This window comes from Octodon degus, unplaced genomic scaffold (assembly GCF_000260255.1).
Source record: "Octodon degus isolate 3935 unplaced genomic scaffold, OctDeg1.0 scaffold00085, whole genome shotgun sequence".
Lineage (NCBI taxonomy): Eukaryota > Metazoa > Chordata > Mammalia > Rodentia > Octodontidae > Octodon > Octodon degus.
Window position 1 is genome coordinate 5,184,967 of NW_004524661.1, and position 21,105 is coordinate 5,206,071.

Below are 21,105 nucleotides of genomic sequence, written 5' to 3' on the forward strand. Positions count from 1 at the left end.
TATGTAGATCGGACTCATAGTAATCCACCTGTGTTCAGCCTCCCAAGTGCTGGGAGACGTGCGCCACCACATCCAGTCTCTCTTTTTTAAAAAAATTAATTTTATTGAGAAAGAAATAGCAATGAGACAGTTTCAAATCACCCAACTCTTGAACCTTTCTCACTTCCTTTTAATCAAAGGCCTCCCAGACAGCATTTCTGATCCCAGCCATCCATCCACAGCATGAGCTTCATCAGCCCACGTTACACCTGCTTGAAAGAGTGTTTATTAGATAGCATTTTAAATGCTTCTCTCTCCCTAGGCTTAGCCCGTTCTGATCTCCTTTAGCCTCCTTGCCATGCAGAAGTCTGTGTCCACTGACAGAAGGGACAAAAGAGTTAAAAGAGGACTGACAAGTAGGGAATCATGTCTGCTGAGAGTGAATGCAGGGGGCAGAAAGAGTATGGGCTTCAGGAAAAATTCCCCTAAGGTATAAACCACTCTTTTGTCCCAGAGGGGTGCTCACTTCAGCAGCAAACAGACTACAGTTGGTGCTGGAGGATTCTCGGGTCTGCGAGGTATAAGCTTCAACAGTGGTTTGGGGGTTCACGTGAAAAGGGAGAAATGCTTTCACTGATAAGGCTGTGAACAGATGCTAGAGCAGAATGACATGGAGCTAACAGGGAACAGGATCTTCCCCTCTCCCAATTCCTACAAGAAAGCAGCCTTCATAGAGATCACAATGGCTCAGTGTCCCTCAGAAACTGAGATGGTCTTCTCTGTGGCCATTTGGCATTGACTGTATTCAGAAGAGACTTGGATTGTTCTGTTGACTGTCATCCAATAAAAGCCATTCCTACCAGGCTCAGTTTTATATTAGGCTGTACCCTATGCCTAGACTTTGGTTCCTGACTTGGGGTGGATTTCTTTGTCAAACACAAATGGGAGTGCTGAAGGGCTATGTCCTAGAAATTTTCCCCATTTCTGGGACAAAATATATGACACCACAACTCAAAGGAGGAGGTGCTCATTTTGGTTCACCATTCCAGAAGTTTCAGTCCATAGTTGGCAGGCTCAAATGCCAAAACATCAGGGTGAAAGGTTTTGTCTTAGAGGAAAGGTGAACACATCAAAGTGGCCCAGAAATAGAAAAGGGAGGCACTGGACAGGAAGATAAACTATTCTAGGTCATGTCCACAGTGATTGACTTCTAACCAGGCCCCACCTCCTAATAGTATAAACAACTGCTGAACTTATTAGAGGAGGAAGGCACTGATGAATATAATGCCCCCATGATCCAATTACCTTTCCAAAGCCCAGTCTCTGAACACATGAGGCTTTGGGGGGACATTCCAAATCCAAAGCAAATATCCCAGAATATTGCCAGGGCCAGTCATAATTTTTCTTTGAAAAGTAGAAGAGAAACTAAACTTTTAGGTTGAAATAAATATCACATAATAGAAATGTATTTGTTTTTATACCAACAAAGATGTAAAATATAATCTGTAAGTTTCTTGTGGCAAAGCAGCCCACAAAAGGCTAAAGGACCCAAGACCCATGGAAGTCATAATGCCGCCCTGACGCAGTCCAGTGAACCACAAAGCAGACTCACTGGTCTCTCAGCCCGTGGTCACCAGCCCGTGGTCACCAGCCCGTGGTCACCAGCCTTGGCCTCTTCTCTGTTTGTCTTGTCTGAGGGCCATGGGAAAGAACTCTGAGATCAGTTGTAGTCCATGTGTGATGTCTATAGTAGACTTCTACCACAGGAGGGGAAACATGGCCCATGCTGTGTTTATGCTTATGACTGACCTTAACTTTACATCTCTAGCTGGCCTGCAAGCTCTGCCAAAATGATATATGCTTTACACATGTTGAACATTGAACTATTGAGTCTCTTAATACCTGCTGATGGATGGAAGGATTGATTGAAATAGTGTCTATGAATATACCCAATTCAATGACATTTTTCCATTCCTCTTTCTCTCCATAGGCGCCTGAACAAAAATAAGCTCCAGGTCCTTCCAGAATTGCTTTTCCAGAGCACACCGAAGCTTACCAGACTGTGAGTAAAGTTGACTTGCATGCTCTACCTTGTGCCTTCGTGACAAGAAAATGGTTCCCTTCGTGGGGTGCCCCGTGCTGTGTGGAGCCTGGAAGGCCCCATTGTGGAAACTTGGAGCAGGTCATGGAAATGGCGTGTTCTTTGTAAATGTGCAGGCCTGACTTCTTGCTTCTTTATCCAGAGATTGGTGGTATTAAGTGGCCAGTGACCACTATTGACGTGTGAAGTAGATGTTCTTTCAGGGAGGAAACTCCTCCATTTAATTGGAGTCTGAACTTAACATCAGGGAAATTCCCTGAGGGGTGTTTTGGGGTGGATTTATTTGCATGAGACTTCCAGTGGTCTCAGAGAGAATGGTTTGGATGAAGCATTTTAACCTCAGTGCCTTGCTGGCTAGAACAGATTCCTGTCCGTTGCTTGCGTCCCATCATTTCCAGATTGAAAATACTGGGTCTTGAGGTCTGTGATTTGGTGGGAAAAGGAAGAAACACCTGTATTATTTGTCTTCCAGGATGGTCCAGATATGAAAAGATGTAGAGATACCTCTATGCTTTTATTCACCTAGGAGCTTAGAATATTGAGAGCTAGAGATGCAAGTTGTCATTAAGACCATGACTTACATCTTGTGTGTGACCTTACAAAGTGCTAAGTATTGAGTGTGAGTAGTTCCATGGTCTTGAATCTGAAATCCACCAGGCAGTGACTGCTGTAGATTAGGGGACAACTAGGTTGTCTGAAGCCTGACTTTGTGAATGGAGTGACACAGTGTCTGAGTTCCTTAGAAGTCAGGTAGTGAGTTTGTTGTCTGGCTGGGAAAACTATTATTGGGAAGGTGTTCATGTTGTGGCCACCATTTTCTTTCTCAATGGCTGTGTTTAATACCTACTTGTGCATTGAAACAATGCATACAGGCTCTGCAAAAAACTGGAAAATGTGAAACACATGTCAGTGTGTATACATAAGAATGAGCTTTGTCCTAGGAATACACGCACACATATGCACAAAAACACACATGGACTGTATTCATTATTGTATTTTTTTAATGAATTTGGTACAGGGTCTACTGGGTCTCATTACACAGATTGAACTCATAGTGATCCTCCTGTTTACAGCCTCCCAAGCACTGGGGTTACAGGCATGTGCCACCATGCCTAGTCTTAATCACCATCTCAGCCCACCCCAGGGGCAGGGCCAGCATGGCAGGCTGGGGATCAAACCCTGATCCCTTCTTTCTGCCTAAGCAGGATCTTTAGGCCACTGAGCTATCTGGCTGGCCCTCATCAGTGTATTTTTAGGGAGCATTTTGATAGACCATGAACAGATCAGGGCTGGATGGTGTTCTGGTGGACCACTGGTCTTGCTTGCCCCTTGTATTTTGCCAAGGGCTCTGCTTGGCATGCACACCATTTCTGTTTGGTCCACCTAGCTGACTTAGTTAAAAATCTGAAAGGATACTCCCCCAGTGGGCTTCCACCTGGGTGGGCAAAGAAGTGCAGTTTAGAGGCCCAAATGTCCAGCAGAACTAGAACTGCAGTACCAAGTGGATGAACCAGAAACCATCCTTGTCTTAACTCACCTTTCATATAAACTTTTCCTTAGCCATCTTCAGACTGTAGTTCCATGACCCCCAAGGACAACAAAATCCACAGATACTCAAATCTCCTATATAAAATGACGTAGAGTTTGCACAGAACCTACACACATTTGTCTGTATACCTTAAATCATCTCAAGATTATGTATAACACCTGCTACAGCACAAATGCAAGGTAAATAGTTACATGCTATATTGTTTAGGAATAATGGCAAGAAAAAAAATGTCTAAATGTGTTCAAGAAAGATGTATTCCTTTCTGAATATTTCTAGTTTGTGGTTGGTTGAATCTATAGATGTGGAACTCATAGATACAGAGGACCACTGGCAGGGCACTTCCCTTAGAGGCTCACTGAATATCCATCTGTCTACCCAGCACTGCATTGTGTCTTTTCAACCTGGGCTGGACTAAGTGCTGGCATCTCAGCATCCATTTCTAAGCAGAGGGAAGGTACCTTGAGTGCTAGACCTCTGGATGAGGTCTCTGAGGATTCCAGCTGCCATTGGATGTCCAGAGATTCACTCTTACCCACAGAATCCTACACATAGTAGTATTAACAGGTCTCTGAGATCCTGGGGGCCAGACACGGGGGCATGGAAACCCATGGTTCGTATTCTAATTTCCACTTTCTCACAGAGCTCTTCTCTCCTTATCCTGCAAAGGAACTGCAAGTATTGAATGAGATCCCAGTGTGATTGTGTACTTTCTAGGCTTAATGGGCTGTGTAAGTAGAAGGGCAAAGACAGCTATTGCTGTTCGTATACTCTCCATCTCGTCAGCTCAGTTCCTAAGCTCCTTTCTCTGGGAGACTTGAAAAGACTACGAGTAGCAATGAACACTGACACAAATTGCACAGAGCTTTAGCCGCAAAACAGAGATCTGCAGCTGGAAAGGCAGGGAAGATATTGTTCAACTCCTTTTTGTTACTGTTCCTCTGTGGATGCCTGGTCAGGCGCAGAGATTGGCATCATAGACCTTAGGCCAATGATAGTTGGGTAGGTTTAATATATGAACAATATAGGCCTAGGGACATAAAAAGGACTCTCACAGAAACTTATTTCCTCTGTCCATCATTCACTCATTTAGTCATTCGTTTGCACATTCACTCACTGACTCATCCATCCATTCATTCACCCATCCGGCTTTCCCCTGGGACCTGCTCTAGCTTGGCTTCCGTGTGGGTGCAGAGCTGCCCACAAGAAGGATGGCCAGCTCTCCACATGCCCAACCTGACACATTCTGAATGGCTGCCAGAAAGCTACAAGCTAAATATAATTTTTTATTGAAGCAACTATATTAACCCAGGTCTGAGCTATAATCAGCAATTGCTTTTTCTCTTTGGGCTTGATCTTTGATTTTTTCTTAATGGCCCTATTATGTCTTTGTCTTATTTTGTCAGCCACTCCAGGGCCTTTTTGAAAGTAAGCAGGGTACAAATTAGAAATCAATAAATGTGCAATCATGAGTGTGTATACATATGCCACTGGCTCTGTTTTAAAAGAGCACTGCATCTCAATAGACAGTGAGCCATATCCCAGGAAGGGCTCAGTGGGGCTCTGTGCAGCTCACGGCTCTATAGGGAGTCGAGTGGGATAAGCAGTCACTCTGGACATTACTTTTCTTTTTGTATTAGACTTATGCACAAAAATGGCTGAATAGTCACTGTTTATCCAAATAATACTTTTGGAAAGGATTGGTGATATATGAAGACATGTTTATAGTAATGGCAGGAAAGGGAAGTGATATTTATTGAGAATCTAGGCTAGGTCATACACTGAAATCCACCTACCAGGCATGCTACTAAAACTTAACTCAAAGAGGAACCATATTAGCTCATGCAACTTAGAAGTCCAGTGGTAATTACAACTTCAAGAACAACCAGAAGAGAGGACTCGGTGAGGTCATTAGGATTTCATCTTACCCCTACATCTTGGGAAAGAGAGCATGGTAGCCAGCCACAGAAAAAGACACACAGCTTATAATTTGGAAACCCCAGTGAAGAGTCAATCTGTCAATTGTGTGGAAGAAGAGCACGGATTCTGGACACTGACTGTGTAGTGTGATCACAGACTCATGTTTGAGCAACTGGCTGTTGCCATTGTGACAGTCTCCTCTGACCGAACAAGTTTGGGTCATGTGTTCATCCCTCTTGTTTGGACACTTGTGGGTTCTCCACAGGGAGGGTAGTTCTCCAGTCTGAGGACAGAGGAAGGGTTGCCAGTCATAAGAAGAACAGACAGCTACATTGAGCGTTTACTCTGTGCAGTTCCCCGTGCTATAAATGAGTGCTTCTGAGCCTCCCAGTAACACTCTGAGATAATGACACCCGCAGACACATGGAAGGCCAGGTGCTGCTTTGAATATTTTACATCTGTTAACATATTTGATTCTCCTCATGACCCGCTAGTACTAGTCTGTACCTGTGAACCAAGGCTCCCAAAAGTCAGTGCCCTTGCTTACAATAATAGCACTACCTAGTGACAGAATCAGGAGTCAACTCTGGATAGCTGGACTCCGAGAATGTGCTCTTTTCCATTGTCATCAGCTCCGTGCATGGGGCTCCATCTGTGAAATACTCCAGTTTTACAGACAAGGAAAGCGACTGTTGGAGAGTTCACCTTCCTTTCCCATAAATCCCATGTAGAAGATGTCATCAAATGTTTCAGTGTTTAAAAATTGAGTAGAGAGAGTGACACAATGCCATTAGTCTTCTCAAAACTGTGCCCCTTCACCTCAGGCTTACTTGCCTTACCATTCTTGCCACTTTCTGAAGCAGCTCTGGAAGTCTTCTTTTATGAGTGTCCTCATAGGATGTGATCAAAAACTCAGTGAGTGCTGCTGTTCAGTGCCATCTGTTGGAAAGGCAGGCTTTCAGTGACGTCACACTGTGTCCTTACCCTCCTTGCCCACAAGAGCTGGTGTCCTCTGACTTCTCATTCTTCGCCAAAGTCAAAAGGACTATGAAAAGTAAACACTTTGAATTGACTCTGGACATTAGTGGCAGTGTATCTTTTACTATAATAAATGTTTAAAACTTTAAACCTTCACCCTATTTTTCATTCATATCTCGCTAAGCTGTGCTCAGATTCTGTGTCATACAGTCCTGCCAACAAAACCATTATTAAAACTATTTCTAAAGCTTAGAAGGTTAGTCAGCTTTCCACCACTACAACAAAATAACTGACATTATTAACTTATAAAGAGAAAAGGTTTACTTTGGCTAAAAGTTCTGTGGCATCAGGTTCACCATTGACCGACTCCTTTGTTTTGGGCCAGCAGCAGGGCAGCCGCATAACGCAGCAGGCATGTGTGAAAGAGCAGAACTGCTTGCTTTGTGGCCAGAAAATAAAGAGAAAAAGAAGAAGAGCTTAGAGTCCTAAATCCCCAGGAGCAGGACCTTAAAGACCTCCGGTTAAGACTATCCTTACAGTGGCCCCACATGCCACTCAACTGAGGCAACTTCTCCCTGCTGAGAAGTTCATGAACCATTGTGGCCTTGGGAATAAGCCTGCTGTCACTGCCTTGTATGGCTCTACCACCTCACAATAGCACCACCCTGGAGACCAAGATTTTACCACATGAAGCATTCCAGATCCAAACTATGGCAGAAGGGTTGGCGAACTTGTCCATCATTAGTAAGCCAGGAGACACAGCAGAACTGCGGCTCAGTACACATCTGTGTTTCCGTGAAGTCCTTCCATTTTCTACCATCCCACACTGCCATGCCAGCCGTGGTGGCGAGCTGACGCTCTGCCATCAATGGCTGACGGTGGGGCTGTCACACATCCAGGCGCTTCTCCCACCCCCACCCTCCCTCACATCCAGCGCCATCTGCCTCCTGTGTGCATCGTGGTGCATCTGTCCTCTTGGGCTGTTCTCAAGCACACAGAGTATGGGCCATAAAAGCCGGAGCAGGGAGTACCTGAGCTGGAGGCAATATTGTCATAGTCCACAGGGTGTCTGCAACATCGCTGCCATGGCCTGGGCCCTCAACAAACATTTGCTCACTCACATCCTAACATAAGGTTGTCAGGTGTAGGGAGTGTGTGATGTGCTCTTTCAAGGCTCCTGGCACATGACCCAGGACTGAGGAATGGAGGAGGTAGGGCAGTGAAAGGGAGAAAGGGCACCAATCATGTACCATGAGACCTTGGGCAAGTGACATAGCCTAAGTCTCCTAGTCATCATGTGTACTATAGACTATCACAGAACCTATCTCTCTGGTGGTGTGATGATAAACGAAAACCAGCCACAGACACCATGAAGTGTGGAACACAACACAAAGTGAGTGTGCTGTGAAAGACGGCTAGGGTTGACCTTTGCTAGCTGGCGTATGGGAGCAGTGCATATGCTGGGCTTTTGGGGTCTGTGTTGCAAAGATTTCAACAACCAGAGTCCAGGCTCAGAACTGAGGATGGTTAAAGAGGCATTCATTGTCCTTGAAGTAGGACAGCCAGCTCCTCTTATGGGTTCCACTGTTCTCAAGCTCTGCAGCCATAGACGTGTTCCTTTGCCTTTCGGCTTGGCCTGGTGTCATCGAGAGACAAGACAAAGTGTGGTCTCTTCCATGACCTAGAGGCTATTGAGTTCTCCTTTTTGTACGCACTTCCAGCTTTTTCTTTCACCTACACATGGAAGAGGCAGTGAAGGAAGGGTTTCTGGTTATTAAATGCTTAGTGGTCACACTGCCAGAAGTTCTTTAGAAGGAGCAAAGGAAAACAGTGATTAAAAACCCTCTAAATTTCCCAGGATTGGACAGCTTTAGGGAGGCTAAGGAGCACCACTGTTGTTGTTTTGCATCTGACCTTATGGGAGTGTGAACAGACAGCTGGAGTCCTGATGGACCACCTTTCATGGATTCAGGTCCAGAGAATCCACTTAACATTTAGTAATGGTTTAAAGCCTATGGCTGCACAGCCAGTTATGCTGGTGGCTGAATGAAGGGCTGTAATTATTCTCCACTCAGTTCTATGAGGTATTTGACACCTTTGACAACATGCCACTGAGGGTAAACCTAATGTCCTTCCCTTGGGGCAGTGGAGTTGCGGGAGATTTGGGCAGCTGATCACCAGGCAGCTGAAAACAACATAAAATGTGTCCAACCAGTTGAGCTGCAAGTCTGCAAGGCTGTTTTGGTGAAACAACCTCCCCAACCAAGAGATCAAGCCTGAGGTGCAGATTTTGGGAAACTTGCTGCCAGGGAACAAATGCACCTCACCAAGACAGCGCTGTTGCTTGGTCCTCTTCTAAGCATGGACTGTGTTCCGCTTTTATCACAAGTGTGTATCTGTCCTACGTCCCCTAAAACCTGTAGCTACATTCAGAAATGCCAACTTCCTTTTTGAGGCAGCATGACATTAGAGCAAAGAATAAGGACTTTGGAACCTTACAGATGAGGGCTTGGGTCTTGCTTTCTGAGGACCCTGGGCAAGAAGAGACCTAAACTCTCTGCATCTCAGATGTCAGCTCTATGAGAGGGACAATAATCATAGTTGCTGTGTTAGTTAGCTCGGTCTACCATGACAAATACTGCAGGCTGCCTGGCTTCAACAATGAAAAGCTCTGGAGGCTCTGGAGGCTGAAGGTCTGACATCAAAGCACTGGTCTGCTTAGTGTCTTTTGTAGCTGCTGTCCCTGTTTGTAGATGCTGTCTTTGTGTTGCCTTCCACTTGATTGTCCCTGTGCGCATGCATGCCCCCGGTGTCACTTCCTGTTCTCATGAGAACCCCAGTCATGCTGAATTGGGCTCTGAATCTAGAGGCTTCAAGCCTGTATAGTTACCTTCTGGGGTACTCAGATTTGGGGCTGTAGAACATGAACTTGGGTAGGGCTGAAACTCTTTGGCTCTTATAAATGCCAAGTTGAGAGCTACATATTTGGTTTGGGTCAGATGCTCTGCAGAGTGCCCTTTATATTCTCTGTCTCAGATTTAGGAGATAAATGGGCCATTCTCCCTATTCAACAGCCTCCTGGGGTTTCAGACCCCTTGCCAAAGGTCACAGAGGCAGTAATCGGCAGAGCTAAAGGTCAAACTCAAACCTACCTGACTCCAGAGCCATATTCCTAGTTCTGATTTCTATACTGTTGTTCTGGGAGGTTGGTAACTAGTTAAAGCCCAGTTGGTGCTGATTCCTACCAGTCAAAGTCCTAACTGACCCCAGACTTGAATGGCTGGAGGCTTATACTTCTAGGAAGTACTTTCTGCCAGTCACTGATGCCTTTGCAGCTACCTTATTCCAATTTTGTGCTCAACTTTAAAAGAAAGCTTCATGTAATATGTGTCTCCATAAAAGGCCACACTGATGGGAAGCAGTGCTATAAAAGTGAAAAACCAGTGAAGTAAACAAAAACCATACCAGCCAATTTTCCAGTGCAGTTGTTATCTGCTGTGGTGAAATGATAATAGGATGGAAGGAAAACCACTCCATCAATCAGGATTGTGGGGGCTGTAGAAACTGCTGCCTGCCTAGGGCTGATCCTGGGTACCTGTGTGGTCCTAGCATGTTACTGGTCCTCTCTAGGCTCTGGTTTTCTATCTGAAGAGGACAGGGTAGAGTGTGGTCTGGTACATGGCCTGTGGTATTGAGGCCAGCAGACTATGAGACTAGCTTATGCAGAACAGAGCTAGAATCTCTTCTCCAGAGGTTATGCCCATGCAGTGCTCTTGGAGAACGTCCCTGAAAACTATATCTCTGTTTTCCTCTCAGTTCCTAAAGCGCTAAGTATTGTAGTAGGCCAGTCTTCTTCTTGCTATTGCATGCCTCCAAGTTGGCAGTAGCTCCAGCCAAAGCTAGGAGACAAGGCATGGGAAGTGTCCTTTCTTTTCTCCTCTACTGAGGATTCGTCCGGCTGAGTGTGGAAGCCTGTGGATTGATATTTGGAATTGTTGTGTGGGTTTTTACACCATATAATTTTAGAGCTAGGAATAAAATTTATCTAGGCCAGTGCTTCTAAAAACTTTACCGGACATCTGAACACCTGGGGATCTTGCTGAAATGTGGATTCTGGGTCCACCAATTGGGAGTGAGTCCTGAGAATCTGTATTTCTAACAAACTACAAGTAAAGCTGTTAGACTAGAGACACTGTCTGCACAGCAGAGATTCAGGCTACAGTTGGTTCTCAAATTTAGCACTGAGAAAAAAATCACTCCAATGCTATTTTCTAAGCTATCACCTGGCACAGAGCTGGGCTCATTAGATCTCGGCTGTACCTCAGGACTTGACTTTGACTTTGCAAAAAAAATGGGCACTCGGGTGATGTTTGGTGTATGTCACTTGAGGAGCATACTTCAGGAGACTTTTTTTTTTAGGAGACTATTTCCATATTTTTTAGGGAAGGGTCTATGGGGTATTCAGGGTCTCGCTACTAGATCAGACTCATAGTGATCCTCCTGTTTACAGCCTCCCAAGAGCTGGGATTACAGGCATGTGCCATCATGCCCAGTCTCAATTGCCTTCTCAGCACGCCTTGGGGGCAGGGCCAGGCTGGCAGGCCCAGGGATTGAACCCCCAGCCCCTGCACCTGCTTGCAGGCACTTTAATCTGCTGAGCTGTTTGGCCGGCCCAGAAAACAACAGTTTAGTATAACCCCTGCTATTTTATAAATTTAAGAAGGGGAAAGGGACCAAGCACATGCTTAGTACACACTGTGTGCTAGTGAACTTATGCATGGGGCAACTCCTGTTCTCCTAAGAATCTTTCAATGTAAATGTTTTTATGCCCTCTACACAATGAAAAAACTTAAGACTTAAGAAATTTAAATCACCAGCTATAAATCCAGGACATTCTGCCCTCCAATTCTGTGTCTCACTTACTGTGCACGTCCTGTAGTGAACTACACCTTGAATGAGTAAATGACAGAGAAAGAGAGAGAGAGAGAGAGAGAGAGAGAGAGAGAGAGAGAGAGAGAGAGAGAGACAGACACAGACACAGACACAGACACAGATAGACAGACAGACACACACACACACACACACACACACACACACATACACACACACACAGATGGTGACAGAGCAATGGAAATGGACAGAGAGACAGAGAGAGGGTGAGAGAGAGACAAAGACAGAGACAGACAGAGGAATCACATTTATGAAGATTTTATGATTCAGCATTTTGAACTTGTATGAACACATGCTTTTGAGATCTCAGATATTAAGACTTGAAACATTAAAAGAGAAAAATTTATGGATTAAATCCATGCTAGCCAGTAGACCTTTCTAAGTTCCCTGCAATTTACCAAAGGTAGAGTTGGGATTTACCTTTTTAATCTCTTGAGCCCTTTGGGCCAACAGATTTTTCTAAAGTGATCAGGTGATACTTACACCAAGAACATTCTGCCAACTTGAAAATTGTTTTGAGTGTTTTTTGTTATAAAAAAGGAAAGAAAACCAAGCTGTGACTTTACAATGCTTTGGAATTACAGAATATGCTTGTAATTTTTACAATTCTGCACAGACTTCTTTGCCACATCTGTTTGATATTACTGGTGGGGATATATGGGGGAATAAACCATGAACTGGAATGTGAAACATCCCACAAAATGAGTTTCTTATAGGTTGCTGCATAAAACATTTTGAGTCTCTCTTTCTTTGGAAGGGTAGCTTAAGTGATTTCATGGTTTTAGTATTTTCTTTGGTTTGAAGGTAAGGACTTTGGCTAGGTGGGGGTTCCAAGACCGTTTTCTGAAGATGCGTGTGCCATTCTGAAGTGATGTTGTGGGCCAGGATAAAAAAGGCCACCCTCCTGCCAAATCAGGCCAACCTTTGGTGGCCAACAGGAACCAGTGGTGATACCTGTTATGGTGAAAGCCTGCAGCCCCTTGAATGGCTGCAGCAAGAGGAAGAATGTGAGGAGGGAGGGTGAGAAGAGCTCCGAAAACCTGCTGAATTTTATCTGGTGATGGCTAGCTTACACATATGGCAGAAAGCCTTCACACATCAGTGCATCTTCATGCTGCATATGAAAATAGTTACATTAGGAAAATGGAAAACTAAAACAAACATCAAGCTGATACCTGGAGCTCAGTCAATTCCCTGTTGGTGACACTCCTTCCCTGATTCCCAGGAGGAGAAATTATGTGACCAGGGACAACTGAAACATTGTTGAACACCTACAGCATGTGTGTGACCCTCCAGCGCACTGGATGTTAGGATGCTGACTGTGGAACCCAAAAATGTCTAACCAGAGCCTAACAGGGTGGGAATGTGGGCTTCCTGCCACCTGGCACCTTCTCAGACTTCCTTGGCTGGGTCCCACCTATGGAGTTGGAATCTCGACAGCCAAACCCTTTCTGTGCAATTCTAAGGCTACACTCAGCACCCTGTGGCATGTGGTAGAGCCAGACAACCTAGTGAGAGTTTCTGGTGATGACTGGGGGTGAACAAATAAAAGCTACGCTGTTTGCCAAGAATGAGAACCACTAAGCTCCCATCATGCACATCATGACAACCCCATTCTCCTTATTCAGAGGTAGAAACAGTAAAGTGAGTTAAATATCAAAACCCACTTTGTACATAGACAACTGGCCTTCTGAGGTGTGCAGACCCCAAACACACATTCTTTAATTATCTGAATAATGCAAATGTGCCCCTATCTGACCATCTTGAAATATTTGTGCTTGAACTCATTCATCCCCAACAGAAACATTTCTAAAGAGCCTAATCATCTCTCATGTTCAACCAACATTTGGAAATCTCTCCAGGGAACAAAATAGTGTTTTATTTCAATGTGCCAAACTCTAGCATAATTTCAAATCATACCAAAAAGTGAAAGTCTGTAACTTTTGTCTTTTCCCCAGCTTTCCAATGGGCTCAGGGTCCTGGATTTGCATGTTAAATTCCATTTATAAGGTTTACAGTTCATTTACAAGTCCTAGAGATTGAAGACTGTAATGAAAGTGTTGACACGATACAAATAATGGCAAAACTATGATAACACAGGACTGTCCAAGCCAAACAGAAATGGAGAAGTTTAAGTAAATTTCATGCACCTTTCCTGAATTTGGTGTGCTGGGCCTGAGGTTCTGATTCATGGTCTGGGATAATATTTTAATGTTTTATTCATGATGTCTTTTTCTTCCCATAATTCTGGTGTTAATTCTCCTTATGCTTCTTGTGGTGATGACGCCTGTTTGGAAGCGCATCCTCTTCCTGATCGGCACTACCTGCTGCGTCGCCAAAAGCTCTCCATCACTGGCTAAGTGGAGCTGCCTGTGCTGGAGCTGATGGCTGGGCCTTCCCTCGTGTGTCCAGAGTGCTGGATGAATTTTCAGTCAGCGAGTCAGCTTTTAAGTAAAAGAGACATAGGATCATGCTAACACGTCTCAATCAGAGGAACCATGTTGGAACTGCTAGAGGAGAGAATGGGGTGGCCAGGAGAGTGCAGGGTGTCCTAAGACTGATCGCGCTAACTTGGTCCCAGTTACTTAGGCTTTGATGAAACTCTGGCCTGGTGATCACGGTGCTCAGAGAAACCTCACTGTGATCCTTGTCATACAGATGAGGACCAGTGTTGTAATACAGGAAGAAAGGGTGGATCATCAATTTTATTGATGTCATTGCTCTAATCATCTTCTTGTGTCTCTGTCTTCTACTACTTCTTGAAAAATGCACATGCTTATACATACACACACACCGGCACATGTGTATCGCATTGTTGGAGACACATGCACAAAACATAGCATACCAAGCCACACATACTCATCAACCCACACCACACACATATATATAGCATATCATAGCACATATGCACAGAAAATACCATAGAACACACATATATAAGACATGCCCCAGCCAGAGATGTAACATACTGTACCACACACATCATACCACCTGACACAAATATACCACACCAGGAAATACATACATCATAGCATACCATGCTCACATATACAGCATACCACACTACACCCATCCATATAGTATACCACATCAAACACACATCATGCCAGAGCATGTACATACATACATCAAATACCACATAATATACTATACCGTGCATGTGCCTATATAACTCTGTCTCTAATGGAGAATTGCAGAAGGATAAATGAAGTTTCCTCGCAGGAACTGAAACAAAACACAGATATAATTCACTTTCATGCAAGATATGCACTGTTAAATTAGCTCCAATTATTGAGCAATGCTAGAGTGGGGTGGGGGGACTGAAAGACGGCTGCAGGTGGCAGAAGGGAGGCTGCTTCTGTGGCCCATAATTGGTATTTTTGGTGCACAGAGATGGTACTGGAAGACCCATGTCAGAGGCAGTAAATTGTTACTGCAAATGTTTTCTTGTCTTGAGAGAGACATTTTCCCTGGAAGAGATGTGCATGGGTCAGGCTTCTACTCAAGATCTTCAGGCACTTACATTCTATTTTAGAACTCTGAGCAGATTATTGTCAACCACCAGATCCCTAGGAATCAGTCACCGAAGAAAATTATCTTAGAAATAATCATTATAGCTTCCATGACTAATAGCACCCTCTCCAGACCCTCTTCCCTTATGCAAAGCGCTTCCTTTATTTAAATGAGAGTGAAGGGCAGAAGATCATTAAGCCTAATGAGGCCAGAAGCAGAAGCAGGCAAGGGCAAGGTGGCCCAGAGTTTCCGCTCTCCTTGGGTGGACAGTTGTTGACATGAGCAATATAGACTCGGTAGATTTTGTCAGCTCTACCTTCACCTTGTGTTAATAATTGCTCTGTCACTTTTTGTTCTGTTTCCCTCACCCTGGGATTACCCATCATTCTTTCTTGATGGAATGATCACAAGGACCTCTTCACCAATCTATCCCCTTCATCTCATGTTCCTTCATCATCCATCTCCATTCAGTAGATTCTATGATCATTTTAAAGCAAATAAATCATCGTCTCTTTGCAGTTCTTCATAGAATCCGCTGTTTAGTGTTCCTAGAACACGTTGCCAGATGTCAGCGCAGCTTGGTCTTCTTGAGCACATGTCCTGACTCAGGCATCACTTCCTCAGAGAGCCCCTTCCAGGCCACCCTCTCTGTGGTGGTGTTCACCTTCTTCATTAGGTACTGTCTACACATGTCCCAGTTTCATTTTCCTCATAGCACTTACTACTACCAGAAATTCTTTGTCTCATTTATATGCATACTTGTTTATTTTCTGCATTCACCAAATACTGTGGAAATGAGTAGATGAGGGGAAAAGTTAGTCTACACTCTACTTTTTCCTCCAATTGTGTGGTCAAATCACCTTCTGTTGCAAACCAGAGTTTGCTCCTCACTGCTACAAAAACTCCATGTCTCATTAATAGCCTGCACACAAGACCTGTGCAGCCTCACATGCCCACGCTCACACAAAGGAAGACAAAACTAGCCCAGCAGGGCAGGTTTCACACTGACAATGGACCTCCTGCTGCAGAGACAAGCAGCTCCTGCAAGAATCCTCTTCTAGCCAAAGTGATCCAGTGCCCAAGACTGAGCGCTAGGGCCAGGAGGGCTGTGTTGGATGCTTATTTCAAAGAACTGGGAATAATAATTCTGTGATACAATGAAATGAAAAGATAAACTGTGCTGGCTCCAGCTCCAGGCCTCATTGATTTTTGACTTCTAATGGGTATCAAAAGGGGTTGTCTAGTTATTAGAAGCCTCAGCTCAATGAAGGCTTTATTAAAAAACGAAGACCTGCAGGCCCTCAACCTAAGACCAAACTGTTCAGGGGAAAAAAAAAACAAAAAAAAACAAAAACACTAGATTGCACTCATTTACTAAACACTGACCTAATCCCCTCCAAATTATTTTTTTTTTCTTGATCTGAGATCTAAACCAGAGTTTGTTTGAAAGACATTTGGTAAATTATTCCAAATCTGAAATGAACCGTATCTTCAAAAATAATTGAACCAGAACCACCCAAGACATCAAGATATTAATGTTATCCAAACAAACTCTAAGATTCTGGCTTGGTGCCCTAGAAAGCTACAATGCCAGCCCACTATTTGTTCCTGTTCTCCCTATCCTGCTCTTTCCCCTGCCCCTCCTTGCTGTGATTTCTTCCTCTTAGAAGTCTGCCGTTGTTCAGTAGTGGCCCCTCACCCATACTGCACAGAGAATGTGAGCCTTTGGGACCTTCTTCATCCCCCTGTGTTAATGGAAGATGCTATACTGGTGCTATGAGCCACTTGACCACATTTCTATTTTAAATTCCATACCAAAAGGAAGAGGGGAGTGTCTTTTCAATGAGGTGACATGCACTAGACACATAGGTGAAATGATTGAAGGGAAAAGAAGAAAACCTGGATTGAGGAAGGACGGAGAGAAGGAAGGAAGACTAGCAACTACAATAAGTACAACATGGAATGAGACTACTAATGCTACAGACATAACAAAGGACACAAGAGAAGGAAGAAAGGAAACAGGAGTCTTTGCATGGAGCGTGTCTCCAGTTTGGTTTTCTCTTTTACTGGCTCCTCCAATGTCAGATGAAAATATTTCTCACCACACATATGACTGGTAGTTCTATGCCAAGCTCTGTGGAAGCTCTTGTCTGTACCACCCCCTCTGAAAGGGTAATAAGTCATTTTCATAGAACACTGGAGCTGAGTGCCACCTTCTGGAACTTCTAGACCAATGTTCTTTTCTTACAGTTGAAGAAACTGAGGCATACAGTAACAAGGGACCCAAAATCTCCAACTCTCTCAGATTTCTAATCTGGCCCAAAGGTACCTACTTACCTTGGCCATGATAATTTGTTCAATGGTGGAGAACCACAGAAGAAGGAGAATTGTAAGAGTCATGGATTGATGCTTCCCTAGGTTGAACTGGCTGGGGTAGCAGTTATCTTTTTAAGAAAAGTGATAGAGGGCCAGGGATATAGCTCAGTGCCCTAAGCGCCTACCTGATTAAGTGCAAGGTCTTGAGTTTGATCCCTAGTACTGCAAAAAAAGAAAAAAGTGTCAGAGTTTTAGGTATTGCCTTGATCTTACCATCTCAGCCTCCATGCCTGTGAGAAATATAGTCTTGTTCTTTATAAATTACACAACCTGTGCTTGAAAGAGATTTGCTGGGGAAGCTAGGGATTAGCCATTCACACCTGTAAGAAGGTTATTGGCGACTCAAGGAAAGCACTGTGCTGTGTCTGAACAGTCACCAGCCTGCTGTACCGAAAAAGAGAGCTGAATAGACAAGGAGAACTTGAGAGTCATTCGCAGGACAGAACAAACTAAGGACCCAAAGGGAGGAGCAGAGGCGGACTCCCTGAGGCTTGGCCCTTGGTGCTGGGAGAATGGCAGCATGGAGAGGAAACATTCTCTCAGGCTTTCACAGAGAGCACATTGGCCAAGCAATGGCCGTGACTCATTCACGTGGCTGACACTGACAAAGGATCTACCATCTGAGGTACAGAATCTCAGGATAAATCCTGAGGGAATTTCACTGACCTTATCAGATCCAAAAGCTACAACTCTTGTTGAATAGGTCTTGCTTTATCTTGGCCTTAACCAACCAGCAGAAAAGTATAAAAAACAAAGTATAAGAAGTAAAACCATGCTGTTATGTTGGGCTGTAGGGGACTCAGGTCAACAATTTCTGACACTGCCAGTCAAGTGGAAGAACCAATACTATTATGGACTACTGTATTCTTTTAGGATATTTTGCTGAGTTAACACACCTATAATATTCAAATGATGGAACTAAACAAAAAAGAGGATACACATGAATGTCCATTCTGTATCTCTGTATTCAAAATGGTTAGGATAGATATATAGTTACATTCTCTTAATAAGTAGAGGGATTTGTTGTAATAGTGTTTGTAAATAAGATATCATGTCTGCATCTTATACAGCAAATAACCACAAGGAAGAGAGTATGCAATGTATTAATTATTGGAATTGTACTACCAATTTGATTTGAAACTGTCTCATTGCTATTTGTTTCTCAATAAAATTATAGGAAAAAAAATAAATAAACCTTCAAATTAAAAAAGAGGAAGAAAAGAGAAAGACCTCCTAGGGTGTGGCAGCAGAACTGCCTTCCAGAACTTTCTACCCTCCCTTCTGTGGGGAGCCCTCTACACTAGAAAATCCACCCCTGAGGAATTGCAGAAGTTAAAGAGCAAAAGTCAACTTTGAATGACCCTCAGCAACGTTTTCTTTCCCATTCCATTATAAAGAATCTGTGCATTTAAGAAAAAAAAAAAAAAAAAGGACCACAGCCTGATACTCACCATCCCATAGCTGTGGAGGCACTGACCAGGTTTCCCTGGGGGGCGGGTCACTGCACCCTGCCTACCTGCCATCTGTAACCCGCTTACCTGCACCTAATTAGCTGGACTTCAGAGTGGAGTCCCACACTGCTATGCGAATGACGGCAGCCCTCCCTTCCCAAGAAGTGCTGATTACCAGGCACAGCGTGAGGGGTTTCAATAATATCTCTTTCCAATGATATAATTTGGTTCCTCCATGGGAGGCTGCCTTGGTCTTAGCTCACTTAGCACTGAATCTCTCACTAGATACTCTCATTACTTAATCTTTTCAGGCCCCAGACCAGCCCAGGCCGCTTATTTATTTATCTGGGGCCCTGTTTACTTCCCCCGTTGTAAATTACTTCTGGCTCCTGGCCGTCTGATTGCTGCAGTGATACACTAATAGCTGGGAGCTACCACATTTGCCTTGTGTGATGAGGCAAATAATATGCTTAACTTATGGGAGGAAAAAGGCACCCTCCATTTATTTCAGTGGAGGAAAATATTACTCAGGGGAAAGGGCCAAATCATTTACCTAATGGCTGCTGGTGGAACTCGGTGTAATTACTGACAGAATTACGTGAAACAAATTGTCATAACCATAAATCTAAATCTGCAGTTCTCAAAAGCAGACAGGGGATTTGGGCGGCTTGCATGGATGTGCTCTGCCTCTCTCATGGGGTGAGTTTCTGAGAGATGACTGCGGAAGAGGCAGGACCACTCAGCAGGAGCAGCGTGTCCTTCACCAGCCCCGAAGGGTGGGGGGGCACATGCAGCCTGAGGTCTGTCTGGGCTTCTTCCACTGGACGGTTGTAAATAAAGTTTTATTGAGACATGGCCACACCCTGTCGTTTACACATTAGGTGTGGATCCATCTGTGCAGGGGCAGACTGTTGTGACAGAAACTCCATTATCTCCAAGGTCAAGATATCTATATCATGCCTCCTTACAGAAAAAAAAAAAAAAAATTGTCCATCCTTGCTCTTCAAGTACAGCTGAGAACAAATGTTTTATGTGAAAATGGAGGGAATGAACTGGATCCTCCACTTTACTTTTCTTGGTTCATACCATGTAGCCTCATGGGAGGGAACCCAAAGGGAACCAGGATAGTTGTGCTCACACAGTATCACCTCTGTGCCTATTCAACTAGTGGGTGACTTAGTACTACATTATGAGCCCATTTGACAGAGAAGAAAACTGAGGCTTCCAGGCAATGTGCTTTACCTAGTTGGTGAGGAAACTCACTTAGAACTAAAATTCATACTTTTACTATCTAGCTCCAGATTCTTTTTTTCAGCTAAATCTCTTGCTTCCTGGGAAAAGGAAGGATGGAGATTTTGGCAGTGGAGGAAGATTTACCCCTGGGCTCTTTTTGCAAAAGAGCTGCTGAAAGGGGCCCTGTGAACAGCCAAGTCAGAGGAGACACAAAGGGGAAGTGTTTTATTCAGTCCATTTGCTGTGGGGTAGAGAGTGGAATAGGCCCAAGAAAACTTTATTGTGTTGGAAAACATAGCAATTGTTTGTCACGCAACAGAAGAAAACCAAAGGGAAGAAGGCCTGGTGATAAAAAGTTTATTTTGTGGTCATGCTTGCCTGTGCAATGCTGTTCACTAGGGAGAGCGTCCATGGGTCACTTATGATACTGGGAAGAGAAGCCACCGATTCCGGGGTTGCCAGTGGGGAAAGACAGCCCTGACCCTTGCACTGGGTGAGAAAAGCTTTCCCAGCTCTAGGACAGAGGGGAACCAAAGCAGATTCCCTGAAGTCCTGCAAAGGCTGTGGAAAGGTGTCGGGTCCACAGGCCTCCAGAAGTCAGCAGTGTGTCTGCTGCAGCGGTAAACTGCTCAGGCTGAGAATGAACCAGACACACCTCTTGCAAAAGATCACTGAGCTCAGAGCCAAAGAAGATGACAGGAGCTTGGCAAAATAGAAGCAAAGCCTCAGCACCTACAATCTATGGATTATTGACCAAGCACCAGGCATTATTCTAAACTCAGTGATCTTTAGAATCTCATTCATTCTCCATAATCATCGCGTGAGGCAATTATTGCTACTTTATTTCTCTGAAAAAAAGTGAGGCCCTGAGATAATAAATAATTAGTCCCCACTAATGTGTATGGGGTAGAACTGAAAATCTAATCTGCAATGATCCCTTGGCCTTTCCATATGTAGGGATGAAACATGGAGCGAGAGCCCTAGCCATGAAGCCAGGGTACACTCTCGCAGCTCCGCCATGGCAGCCTGGAGCTTGGCTTCTGGGAGCCTCAGTGGCC

At 44.3% G+C, this 21,105-nt stretch overlaps 1 protein-coding gene across 1 annotated transcript in view; it reads left to right on the forward strand.

The window, feature by feature from the left end:
• The window catches only part of Slit3 (slit guidance ligand 3), a 621,317-nt gene that overhangs the window by 107,615 nt on the left and 492,597 nt on the right, over window positions 1-21,105 (forward strand). Inside the window, exon 4 of the mRNA XM_004637040.1 lies at window positions 1,970-2,041. Within this exon, the coding sequence (XP_004637097.1) occupies window positions 1,970-2,041 (72 nt within the window). The remainder of the gene's footprint in view (window positions 1-1,969; window positions 2,042-21,105) is intronic.